This window comes from Heterobasidion irregulare (genome assembly GCF_000320585.1).
Source record: "Heterobasidion irregulare TC 32-1 unplaced genomic scaffold scaffold_02, whole genome shotgun sequence".
Lineage (NCBI taxonomy): Eukaryota > Fungi > Basidiomycota > Agaricomycetes > Russulales > Bondarzewiaceae > Heterobasidion > Heterobasidion irregulare.
The window spans coordinates 3,142,644-3,154,677 of NW_009258198.1; the positions used below are offsets into that span (position 1 = coordinate 3,142,644).

The following is a 12,034-nucleotide window of genomic DNA, read 5'->3' on the forward strand; positions in this document are numbered from 1 at the left end:
CGCTTTGAGCGCGCGCAGGACGGAGAGGGACATGGTGCTGCCTGTGTGTGTGTGTCGTGTTCGTTTGTCCTGTGTGAGGAGCGCACGCTATGCCGTCGGTGCCAAAAGTGCGTGCGGTGTTGCGGTGGAATGAAGTGCGCGCGAGTGACCGTGACCACGTCACTGTCACGTACGTTCGCTTGGCCAGATTTGGTATGGCAAATTCAACCCCTCGTTCGATTGCCAGGTCCTTGTTGGTCCGTCCTCCCACCAACAGCTGGACAGACGGACTGGCTTTCTCTGTTCGCTCCCCTCGAATATGATATCACGTTACCCGCATGAATCCCCCCTCGAGCGAGAAATTTTATTTTGATAAATGACATCGGCATTACACTACATGCGCCATCTGCGCCACACGGCCGTGACGAACGCCTTCATTGCCAACGTTCATTGGAACCAGATGAAAAAGCAAAGAATTGAGGAAAGAAATAAGCACCGAGCGGGCGGATGGACGCGGCATTGGGGACGTACAAGGAGATGGCCGCCAAGGACCGCGAGGCCCGGCTGGACGGGACGACGCTCGACGGCCGCATCCTTTCCTACGCCCCCTTCTACGCCCTCCTCGACACCCTTCTCTGCCTCGACCTCGAGGTCGCCAGCTTCGCCTGCAAGCGCCGCGGGCTGCGGAGGGAGCTGGTCACGCGGTCAGTATGATACGGCCACGGTGCGAAAAACGAGCCATAGACTGAGGATGGGCGGGCGGGCTCACCATAGCAGCGGAGGCTGGAAGCGGCTCGGGTCGTCGTGCAGATGGGCAAGAGGCATCTGTGCAAAAAAAAAAGCGAGTAGAATGGGGAATTGCGGGTTGGAAAACGCGGAGGATGAGCGCGACTTGAGCGTCTGGGGGGGCAGCCACGTACCATGGACAAGCCGCTGTGGTGCCGTGGGGCGCGCACGCGCGGGTAAGGATGATATCTGGAAACGCGGGAGCTGCGGTGGTCGTGAATGCGCGAGCTGTAGGAAGTCATGTCGAGAGGACAGGTAGATAGGGTAGCAAGGCGAGGATCAACAAGAGGGTTGAAACATAGAAGGAACAGACGGGCGGGGGGAGGGGGGAGGAGGTTATATACCCACCAGCTCGCGAGACAGCGACCAGAGCGCGGCGGCGAGGTCGCCGCGTCTGGTTTTAGCAATAGAGCACCCGCAAGTCAGACGACGACCCGCGGGCGTGCGATCATCCAGCGCCGTGCGATCGTCCAGTGCCCTGCGCACGCTAGGTGTGCTTCTTCCCGCTTGTATAGAATACAGGGGCTACAACCATGGGTGATGTTTTCGTGTGCTATACCTGTATCCAGACGGATAATGCGGACAGTCCGTGGCCGAACGAGTCCAGTGTTCCGCTCGGTGTCCGTCGCCTATTTACAAGTCAAAGGCGCACCGCGGACGTCTGCCACGGGCGCGGGCTCGGCTTCATCAATGGAAGCGCCCTGTTTCTATGCAGATATACAGAACCTGGCCAACCGTTCCAGAATAAAATATCGCGCTCAAGGGCGATGGCTTGCGCGTCCGCCAATATGATTGATGGTCACGGACAGCGGTCTGGAAGCAACCTTGCCGTGATGAGGTCGCTCTGAGATGTGTGATAGGACTGACCTCACAGCACACATAGGTCAGCTTAGACTCTAATATAACGAGCATATATGCTCGTCATGTCAGTCTCGTTTCCTGTACTCGAGAGATAAAAAAAACCTACCTCATGGACACAGATGCGGCTCTGACATGACGAACATGCATGCTCGTCATATCAGCAACATATTTGGGACAACAAGTTTATTTTTCTTCCGAGGTGCCAAAGTGCTCGTATTGCTGCCTCCACCAAACTGAAAACAAATGAAACACAGGGGTTTAGTATAACATTAAGGATCTATTCACGAAATGAGACAAAAAAACGTGCCAGCTCTCGCCGAGGATAAATGTCGCGAACATCGCGATACTGCCACTGGCCAAAGCACACAATGTCTCGTCGTTGCTTCGGAAGTCTGCTCATATACTGTATGTTTGTCTGCGAACGCGTCGCTGGGGAGACGGTTGGGACATTTGTGGTGCGAAGAAATTTTTTTTGTTGAAAGGAGCTGTAGCTGGGTCCAGTGCTGGCATCTCGCCGTCCTGGACGGCGGGTGCGCAGACGCACCACATAGGCGCCCGCGGGGCCCACGGGCCGCCCAGTCAGCCTCTTCCGACACTCCCTCCATCTAAACCACACTGTACAGACTATACGCGTCCTCCACGAGCAGCGGTGGCCTGCATGGAGCGTTGTGAGTGTCCTGATGGTAGCCTTTCATCCCAGGATTCTCTTGGCTATTGCCAATCTATTACCCTCGTCGCCTTTGAGTACACTCGCCCCGGTTGTCAAACTCCCACCGCGTCGATGCGGGGATATAGCCTCAAAGCTGCTGCGACTCCTCACCGAGGCTGGCGGTTGGAAGAGGTAAAAAATGGTGAGGCAATCTTTGAACTGTCGTTTCATACCCGAGACGACTGACAGCCTCGCCCTTGCCATGCTTCAGAGTGTGAATTCCGGATCTCAACACAGAAAGATCGCAGTCATGTTTGCGCGCGGCTCGCCCAACACCATCTCTCCACGCCCGAGTCAACTCTGCGCACGCTGGTTCGCGTGCAGAAATTCATCCAGTCGCCAATTGCCCACTAATGCTTCGCTCTCTGCTCGAAAGCTTACGTATCTCAGACGGAATTCGATTCCCCCGTCCTAGGCGTCGATTGACCCAGCCAGTCTTCCCAGTCCTTCCAGCTAAATCCCCCTCGAATCGGCGGCGCTTCCGTCTGTACGTGCTGTACGATCCCATCGACCGGGTTGCAAGGGGTAGGGAGATACTGCGAGATCTCAGCACGCCGTTATCTGCTATGCTAGTTTCGAATAGAATTGCCTGCTTCAACCTCATCGGACGCGCGATCTCCCAAACAAACAGGGTTCAACTCTCTGAATCGCTTCAGGGGCTGCAAAAGAACACGACGCCGACAGCATGATTTTCAGGGCAAGTTCAAGGACAAAAGATACGACTATAATACAGTACGGAGTCACCTGCTCGACTCTACTAACTCGACGTTAGATCATATATACAACTCAATGACCGGACGCAAGATCACTCAAGAACTCAAAAATGGAATCCAAATGCGACGCCTCAATGTTAAGCATAGGATGAGAACGCGAGTGCCGCCAAGCAGCAATTGTGAGACTCAACCTCCCCAAGAAGAAGTTTGCCCCTGTGTCAAGAAATGGACGACAAACGAACTTGTCATTCAGTCGAGGAGATCAAGCCGGGGTTCGTCTCCCATCTTCTTCACGACAGCCGTGCGGCGGCATTTACGCTGCACGGCCACAGCGAATGCCTGCGATTTCAACAAGCCCCATATGAAAAGACTGAGCACAGGCGTGAGCAAAGGACGAAACCTCGCGACTCACGAGGACATAATGGCTGAAGGTTTTCAGATTGAGCCTGTTGCGGCGGTCGACGGCTGTGTCTGTGTCGCCCGAATCCGAATCTATTTTGATGTCACAATCCTCGATGATGATCGCCGGCTGCCAATCAAATGTCGGTCAATCGATCAAATAACCGCACAAAACAAAGAGGAACGGGGGAATGCGAGATCTGAACTCACCAGAGCGAAGCTGGAGCGCGGCTGGGGCTGGAAAATCGGCGGATCGCCGTACCGATAGTCGACAGTCGTCTGCGCATCGCACACAAACGCGGATGAAGGAAACGACTCGTAAGCGTCCAGCGATGCAGAGAAACGCGCGAGAAGATGGAACGGCGGACGCGTACCATATAGTTCTCGTGGTAGGAAGGGTGTGCACGAGGGTATGGGTGAAATCGCCCGAGGTGCGAGGCACGGTACGCGGGTAGACGTGACGTGTCCGCCGGATTGCTCATGGTGCTCATGTTGCTGGACATGACGAGGGTGAAGGATGGGTAGGGCGGGCGGACGCTAGACATGCGGCAGGCCGGGCCCGCTAGTAGTGTCCTTGTGTGTAGAAAGGATGTGAGGTGGTCAGAGGACGGAACCCAAGCAAAGAAGGTGGGGGCGGGGGGGCGGAAAGAGGAGAAATGAAGGCAGAGACAGGAAGAAACGAGGGGGAAGGAAGAATGCGAAGGGGGGCGCAAAGTAAGAAGGGTTGCCCAGCCCTTAAATACCCACGAGCGAATTCAGTCGGAAAAGTAGCGAGAATCGCGCTCGAGACCGCGCACCGCGCCATGAGGGGTCTCCGCGTCCTATTTGGGCAAAGTAGCCACCCACGATCAGGCGGTGTTCGAGTCGCGTCAGGGCGACGGGACCGATTAACGTGCGGAATTGGCAACCCCCCCGTGTGAGATTTGCTTCCGTCGTCAGATATACCTCCGCTCGACAGTGCTACCCTCGCATGGAGATTGCTCGTGATGTCGAGATGGACCTCTCAGAGGATACAAGTTTACGCAGAGGCGATCCACATCCCGTCGAACGGAGTGGAGAAAAAGGGTGGACAAACGGGTGATGAGGTGCGTCTGAGATAACACATAGCTGCAGGATGATTTCGGTGAGTAAAACAGCTCAAATTCAAAACTCAATAGCATGAAAAGACGATATCAATGCGATATAGCAGGCTCGAAATCCCCGCTAGATGAAGACGTACACCCCACTACACAGTTGAACCTCGAGAACACCCGGATCCACAAACCCTCGTCCCCCTTCTATGATAGCGATAAAAACATATGTCAACCATGTTCTTATTGACGTTTAGCATGCAAGAATCCCCACATTCTACATTCCATCCACCATGCAGCCAGACGAGCACAGCAACACATCTGTCACATCCACTGGCCGAACTTAGAAACAAGAGCGTGAAGGCCCTTGACTGTCTCCACATCCATGTGTTTTAGGTCGTTATTATGTTTCCCATCCTGCCAACCCCGACACTCTGCAAGACACACAGGTTGCGCAATTTCGCTTGAAGTCGATGCCCGCCAGCGTGACGTGCGTGACTAATATGTCACGCATCGTCACGATATCAGAGCTCAAGCTGAGGCAGGTGTCTCTCGTCGACTTCCATCACGAAAAACATGTGTGCTGAACCCAAGCACCAACAGTGCAATGAGCGTGCATCTGCAGACACCCATGCTATCACAAGGCAATGCAAACAGCTTCAAGCCTCAAGCTTAAGCGCGCACGACGTTGTCGCAGCGTGATAGTTCCAATGAACTCGACAAGCGCAACACATACAACCAACCTCCCTTGAAATCCAGAAAACAGAAAGAAACAAGAGAAAAGAAGGCGCACCGAATACTGAGCTTCACGCTCTGACGAGCCGTCCCCGCATCACCACCGGCTCATCCAAGACCTAGGATCAAAAAAATAGCTGAACGGTATATCGAAAATCATACCAAATTTCAAGCTCTTCTGCGAGAACGGCCCACTGCCTACGAACATCCGACTCCTAAATTCTCCATCGACTTCAACATCCCAGGCGGATTTTGTATCGACGTCAACCATGGAGGACGCCGCGGGAAGGTGTGCCCGAACCGTGGTGAGGCCATGCTCTCTAGAAACTCCAGCCTGCTCAGGGGTCGAATGGACACACACTCCTCAATCCTCGCAGCACGATGCGGGAGACCAAAGCGCCCGTACGGCGCGCGCTGTGGTAGAGCAGGTTCGCAGTGGCTCACCCCGGGCGTTTTGGTCGCCCGTACTTGGGAAGCGTCCACTGTATGCGCTATCGCTTGCGCATGCGAGGCAAGAGCTGGATTCGGGAGACCACTGCAGACCGCAGCACCGAAGATGACCGTCTTCAAGCGTCTTCAAGCGTGCGAAACGCTTGAGCACCAGCCTAACTTCCAAGACCATTCAGGCGTCCCCCAATGGTTGAGTGCCCCGCTACCCATCGCATCACCAGGCCCGCGAATGCAAGATGGAGTGCGATGTTCGACTCGACAATTCAGAAGCAAAGCAAGTGATGGATATGTCGTGGGTAGCGGATGCGGCGGGAGGCGGTCAGGCCGGTTTGAGCCTGAGTTGCAACCGATCGCGAGAGACCCAGCGAGCTCCGCGCGTCGCTCTGTCACTGCGCCTCCCTCCCCTCTCCTCTGCTCACTTCACAGCACCTCCATCTGGTTTCAACCGTCAAGCTTTACCCACCCATCTTCGTTTGGCTCAGCAATCTGCACATCTTTTGTCCCTCACAACATGCCCCACTGTCTAGCATGAGTCCTTTCTCCTGATTTCAAATTCACCGTACGCTACAGACGGCGAGTGGCTGCACCGAGCTGCACCGCACCGAGGCATCGATCGATACGGCACCACACAAGATATGTTCCAGTCAAAGCCACTCCACTCGCTTTTGGATCTACGGTTCCAGGCTCCGAAGAGGCGAGTATTGTCTCGACATCCTATAAATTCGATGGCATCCCTTGGCTCCTTGCTCACTTTCTTCGTCTCCCCAAACCACCTCGCGCCCAGCCATCTCGATACCTCGTAATACCATGCCAAATATTACTGGCACTCTCCGTATCGAGAGAAACAACGAAGGCACACTCCGTCTGATCCAGTCACTGTTAGGGCCCGACAGACCATTCAATGCCACCGCAAAGATCAATCACGCTCTGGAAGGCCCCTGCCCAGCTGCTGTGGGACTGATGGACCTCGAAGCGGACTGTCGATTGCGTCCTACGCTCGCGACTGACCCGCTGGGGCCACGGGTTTCTGCTGCGACACTCACGGTCAACGGCCAACAGCATGGCTTGCCAGGCCAGTGCTGCATCAAGATGGCTTTTGGCTCCCAAGAGTACTATTCGCTCAAGCGTGAGCATGATCTCTACAGCCACGAGCTGCGTGAACTTGGTGGCATTGCTGTGCCGCGCTGTCATGGGTTCTTCGGTAAAATGGTGAAAGGCAAGCTGGTCGGGTGTCTAGTGCTGGACCTGTGCGTCGGAACCGTCAATGTTCCAAAGGATCAGTTCGTGGAGAAAGCAATGGCCGAGGGCAATTGCTCGGTGGAGGAAATGAATTCTTACAGGAAGGGTGAGGAACGACAGGAATTCCAGTAAGTCATCTTCGCGCTGTCGAATCCTCGCTCTTCACGAATGCTCCTCCAACAGTCGCCTGATCATGGCGGCGATCTGCAAGTTGCACTTGGCTGGAGTCATTCACGATCGACTATATCACTTTGTCCCGAACATCGTAAAGCCGTATCCGTACTATCGCCACTTCGTCATGCAGGGCCACTCGGTCCTGGTAGTTGACTTTTCAACGGCACGCCCACACTCACGCGACTGTCCGATTGGCACGCCGCAGGTACGGGTCAGCGATAGGATAGGTGAATACCCAGGCGTTTCCTGCCCTGAGCTATTCTGGTCCGATATTCTTTTCGGCGAACATGATCTTGAATACTAGATGGGTCATGTCGATACAGGCCCCTCGATGCGCTAAGAGTATTGTGGTCCTTTTGAAATATATTTGACCGCTTGTCCCCATCCGACTAGTAGAAAGTAGAGCGAACAGTTTGGCACATCGAGCGGCTTTCAAATATTCCAAACGAAGACGTGGACCTCAAGGCCTCAAACGATAAAGACAGGACTGCATAGATTGTGCAACGAACCGCAATCGACAAAATTTTCACAAACAGGAACGACGACTACGATACAGTGTAGCGCTGACCACGCGACGAGCGGGACGGACGTATATATACAGCATTGGATGGACCAGCACAAGAAATCGGGAATACGGTGTCAACACGACATTTCAAAGCGATACAATAGCTAGGAAGGATGTAAGACGTCGTGGCAGGTGGCGGTGATTTTGATGTTCTGCCCCCTCGAAGAGCTTGATATCACCTCAAGAAGAACGAGTGCAGAGTCAGTTCACAAATTCGAACCGGAGTTCGTCTTCGATGTTCTTGACGGTCAACGCTCTGCGGCATTTACGCCGAACGGCAAGTACGAACGCCTTGAGTGACAATTTGACATATTCGGCCCAAAATAAGCGCATGTATATACACAACCCAGAATGACGCACCAAGATATAGTCGCCGATGTTTTTTATATTGGGCCTGGCGCGACGCTCGACGGCGGTGTCTGTATCGTCCGCGGCGCCGGCTTCTATTTCAAGATCACAGTCTTCAACTATGATCGCCGGCTGCAGATCAGGAGCGATCACTCAATACAACAGCAGTCTATAAAAAGGGAACACGATCGGCCTGCACTCACTAGGGCAAAACTCGAACGCGGACAAGCTTGCGGAGGTTCGCTGTACCGATAATCAACGGTCATCTGTACGTGAGGGGCGATGAGCATCCAGCGATGCAGCACAATGCGTGAAATGCCTTACCATATGGTCTTCGTAGTGCAATGGGTATGCGCGGGGGTATGGATGATACCTCCCGGAGTGGGAGCCGCGATATGCGGATGGGCGAGAAGTGCCAGAACTGCCCATGTTATTGGACATGACAAGGGTAAAAGACGGATAGGGTGGGTTGATACTGGGCATCCGGCAGGCGAGGCCCGCTGATAGAGTAGTTGTGTGTAAAATGAAAGAGCTGTGGCCCGTGGCGTGGATGGGAGAGAGAAAAACGAGCAAAGAGAGTGGGGGGCGAGGTGAAGAATCAGATGTGGTGGGAAGGATGAAGGAAGGGGAAGGGGAAGAAAAGAAAGAGAGAAGAAAGGACGCAAGGGGTGCGTAAAGCAAGAGAACCATGCCCTTATATAACTCGCAAATGAATTCAGTCGGCAAATTGACGAGAATGGCTCTCGAGACCGTGCACCACGCCATGAGGGGTCTCCGCGTCCTATTTGGGCAAAGTAGCCACCCACGATCAAACGGCGTTCGAGTCGCGTAGACGGGACCGATTTCGACCTGCGCCAATTGAACGCTGTGTGAGATTTGCCTCCGTCGTCGAAATACCTCCGTTCGACGGCAACACTCTCACGTTGACGTAGCTCATGGAATCGAGATGACCACCTCAAAAGACACTGGACTACGCGGAGGTGATTCACATTCCATCCCAAGAACAGTTTGGGCAAACGAAGAATGGCAGCATCTGGGATTCGGTAAGTCTGGAGAATGTTTTCAGTGAGTCAAAAATCCAAGTAACAAATTCAACAGCATGAGAAACACGGGCTCAAGTGTGCTAGATTGAAAGTTTGACAAAAATGCAAAGACCGAGGCCTACGATCGAACTCGGTCTTAGTGAAAGTCCAGATGAACGCGATGATACCATCCCCCCTCCACATAAACGACATACGCGCATGCCAACAGTCAAAACGACAGTTCCTGCGCATATTTGCATGCAATATTCCGCTCTCAGTCCCTTCTCAACGCATGCCTAGTGGGCTCAGCTGCGCGCTTGTCACGCCTTCTAGCCGCACTTCCAGAACAAAGACCCTGGTCGCATCGATGAGCCTCATCCGTGAACCTCTTTCCCATTCCTATCATCCTCGACTTTCCAGAACAATACCAGGCTGCGCAATTGCGCTCGCAAGCCGTAGACCACCAAGTCCATGTCCCACTGCGTGACAGACGTGACCATACTTGTGTCACAAATCGGCATAGGATGGAAGCGCGATGTGAGCTGAGGCAGGTGTCTCTCGCGACCACGAACACTCTGTTGCGTCTTCGCTGAACCAACCCATTAACAGAGGGATGAACGTGAATTTCCGTCATCCACGCCATTTCTGGTATTTCAGCGAGCTTCAAGCCTAGCGCGTGAGCCCTCGTCGCGACAAAATGGTTTCAGCGAAGAGCGCAGCGCATACAACCACGTTCCAGCATGTGTCCCCTCAAGATCCAACATACAGAAATGAGCAAGAGCGAAGACGCACCATAATTCCATGTTGTGATGTGACATTAACGCGCCCGTCAAAAGCGAGGATCCGGGCCTAGGATCAAAAGTCTAACTGAGCGGTATGGCAGAAAACATACCAAAGTCTTGAGCTCTTTGCGAGAGCGACCCACTGCGATAAACGCACCCCTTGGTCATCTCACTGCCATGAAATCCAGCTTGCCAGTCATCAAGAATCGGGATTTTGATCCACTCGAGCGCACGTCCAAATTTCTATGCTCTTCATAATATCCGCTCCGAGGATCCATGAGTCCCGTCTATGATTCTACCCAAACGGGGTGGGATGCGGGTGCCCAAGGCGGCCGTGTTCGCCTGCGTGTCCAGAACTGGAGAACAGAAAATTTCCTGCAAAATTGGGCAAGATGACAGCGCGATGTTCGAGGATCGAGCAGCAGCACAGACTCGCCGTCCAAGACGGCGATACACACGCTTGAGCCTACTTGTGCGGTAGGTGGAGGCTCCCAGATCCTTGCAGCACGCTGCGGGCGAAAGCACTCATGCTTGAGCAGACTTCTGTGGAATGCGCTACCGTGCATGCGAAGAGGAGCATGTGGGGCGACTGTCGAATATCAAGTAGTGACTGCAGCACAAAATTGGACGACCATATCACGGACGTGCATGAACGCGCGGGAAATATTTGAGCGCCAACTGAAAGCCGAGAGTGGATGCGAGGGCGTGCAGTACAGTACACCGTGGATAGAACACGATTCCCAACTCGAAGATTCAGATATTCAGGAGTAAGTGGTGACTATGTCGTGGTCCTGGCGATGAATATAGGCGGCGGCGACGAGTCTGGCCGGTTTCAGTCGCAGCCGATGATCGATCGCTGGACCCAACAAGCTCCCGCAACCGTCGCGACGTTCTGCGACACCCGCTGGCATTCCCCTCCCCCCGACTCCCCCCCACCATCTTCTGCGCATTCCTCAGGCCGCTCGTGCCGTCGAAAAGCATCGTTTCTGCGACATATTTCTGTTGAATGTTGGCCCAGCCCGATCTCAATTTCCACCATTGTTTTATTCAACCCAGCACGCTTCCCGTTTCCAACCCGTCTTGGCAGTCCTCTTAGCCTCAATGCCTGAGCACAGTTAAGGACAGTTTGTGGCGGTAGGGTGACTTGGACTGAAGGCCACAATACTTGAGTGTCAACGAGTGGCTCACCATCGGGAGCCACGATTCATGGTCCCGAAGACGCGCCCATTGTTGCGTTATTTTATAAGTGGCATTCAAGATACTCTCCTCCATCCTAGTCCCATTCCTTCGTCATTCCAGGCTAACACACCTTCGCCGTTCTCGCAGCCACTATGTCCTGGGGTATTTGTTCGACATTTCTCAGTAGCCTTCACCTTCACTTCATGGACGGCCGCAAGTACTGTTTGACCCAGATATCTACCGAGCCCATCAATGCCATCGCAAATATTAGTGGCTGCCTACAGGGATCCTGCCTGACTGCCCGGAGCCTGCTGGAACTCCCAGAGCGCATTGACCAGCGGCGAAGTCGGATTTACTCCGCAAAGCTCACCTTTGATGGTCCTGAATATGATTTCCCAGAGCAGTGTTGCATTAAGATTGCCTATGGCGACCAGGAATACAGGGACCTTGACAGGGAATACGACTACTACTCACTGGAGCTGCAGTCCCTGGGTGGCATTGCCGTGCCGCGCTGTTACGGGTTCTTCGGCGCCGAGATCGAGGGCGTATTGGTCGGATGCCTTGTGATGGATCTGTGCATCGGGACAGACGTGATCCTGCCAGACTACGCAGAGTTCAAGTAAGTTCCCACTGCCTTCCATATCACTGCTTCGGACCTCGCTCACACCGAGTTTACAATAGGCGTCGTATCATGATGGCGATCTGCAAGCTGCATAGCGTTGGTATCGAGCATGGCAATCTGTTCGCCGACTATCGCCACTACGTGATGAATTCTTGGTCGGTGCTCATCGTAGACTTCTCAGCGGCCAGAAGACACAACTGTCCCGGGCTGCAAAGCGTGGGAGGCTGCGACGAGCTGATCCAGGCCGAACGACTGTTTGGCGATAACAAGTTTGGAGTACTGTCCACATTCCCTCGCACTTGGTATGTTTGATATCGCTTATATTATGCCATGGTATAGTTGTATATGTTTGTTGAATACACCTGGTTCGGCGATACATGCGTGACTTTCGTTGTCAGGGG

At 53.8% G+C, this 12,034-nt stretch overlaps 7 protein-coding genes across 7 annotated transcripts; 2 read left to right on the forward strand and 5 right to left on the reverse strand.

Moving 5' to 3' along the window:
* Positions 1–372: 372 nt before the first annotated feature.
* Positions 373–1,007, reverse strand: HETIRDRAFT_114845 (uncharacterized protein; the record flags this gene model as incomplete). Its single annotated transcript, XM_009544728.1, has 3 exons — positions 373–411; positions 511–672; positions 900–1,007. 3 exons carry the CDS (start codon positions 1,005–1,007, stop codon positions 373–375), a joined length of 309 nt encoding a protein of 102 aa, XP_009543023.1.
* A 445-nt stretch (positions 1,008–1,452) lies between these two features.
* On the reverse strand, positions 1,453–1,677 carry HETIRDRAFT_309211 (uncharacterized protein; the record flags this gene model as incomplete). The annotated part of the gene is made up of 1 exon (XM_009544729.1): positions 1,453–1,677. The coding sequence occupies one exon, from the start codon at positions 1,675–1,677 to the stop codon at positions 1,453–1,455; it is 225 nt and encodes a 74-aa protein (XP_009543024.1).
* A 1,620-nt stretch (positions 1,678–3,297) lies between these two features.
* Positions 3,298–3,992, reverse strand: HETIRDRAFT_449133 (uncharacterized protein; the record flags this gene model as incomplete). Its single annotated transcript, XM_009544730.1, has 4 exons — positions 3,298–3,387; positions 3,461–3,577; positions 3,658–3,762; positions 3,822–3,992. The coding sequence occupies 4 exons, from the start codon at positions 3,990–3,992 to the stop codon at positions 3,298–3,300; spliced, it is 483 nt and encodes a 160-aa protein (XP_009543025.1).
* Positions 3,993–6,509: 2,517 nt separating this feature from the next.
* HETIRDRAFT_100223 (uncharacterized protein) lies at positions 6,510–7,610 on the forward strand (the record flags this gene model as incomplete). The annotated part of the gene is made up of 3 exons (XM_009544731.1): positions 6,510–7,069; positions 7,125–7,320; positions 7,512–7,610. The coding sequence occupies 3 exons, from the start codon at positions 6,510–6,512 to the stop codon at positions 7,608–7,610; spliced, it is 855 nt and encodes a 284-aa protein (XP_009543026.1).
* HETIRDRAFT_443814 (uncharacterized protein) lies at positions 7,594–8,516 on the reverse strand. Its single transcript, XM_009544732.1, has 4 exons — positions 8,353–8,516; positions 8,232–8,294; positions 8,041–8,160; positions 7,594–7,971 (listed from the first exon to the last, which is right to left on the reverse strand). The coding sequence occupies exons 1-4, from the start codon at positions 8,509–8,511 to the stop codon at positions 7,882–7,884; spliced, it is 432 nt and encodes a 143-aa protein (XP_009543027.1). The 5' UTR covers positions 8,512–8,516; the 3' UTR covers positions 7,594–7,881.
* Positions 8,517–9,853: 1,337 nt separating this feature from the next.
* HETIRDRAFT_438677 (uncharacterized protein) lies at positions 9,854–10,611 on the reverse strand. The gene has a single exon (XM_009544733.1). The coding sequence runs from the start codon at positions 10,396–10,398 to the stop codon at positions 10,120–10,122; it is 279 nt and encodes a 92-aa protein (XP_009543028.1). The 5' UTR covers positions 10,399–10,611; the 3' UTR covers positions 9,854–10,119.
* Positions 10,612–11,214: 603 nt separating this feature from the next.
* Positions 11,215–11,945, forward strand: HETIRDRAFT_311491 (uncharacterized protein; the record flags this gene model as incomplete). Its single annotated transcript, XM_009544734.1, has 2 exons — positions 11,215–11,630; positions 11,693–11,945. The coding sequence occupies 2 exons, from the start codon at positions 11,215–11,217 to the stop codon at positions 11,943–11,945; spliced, it is 669 nt and encodes a 222-aa protein (XP_009543029.1).
* Positions 11,946–12,034: the final 89 nt, after the last annotated feature.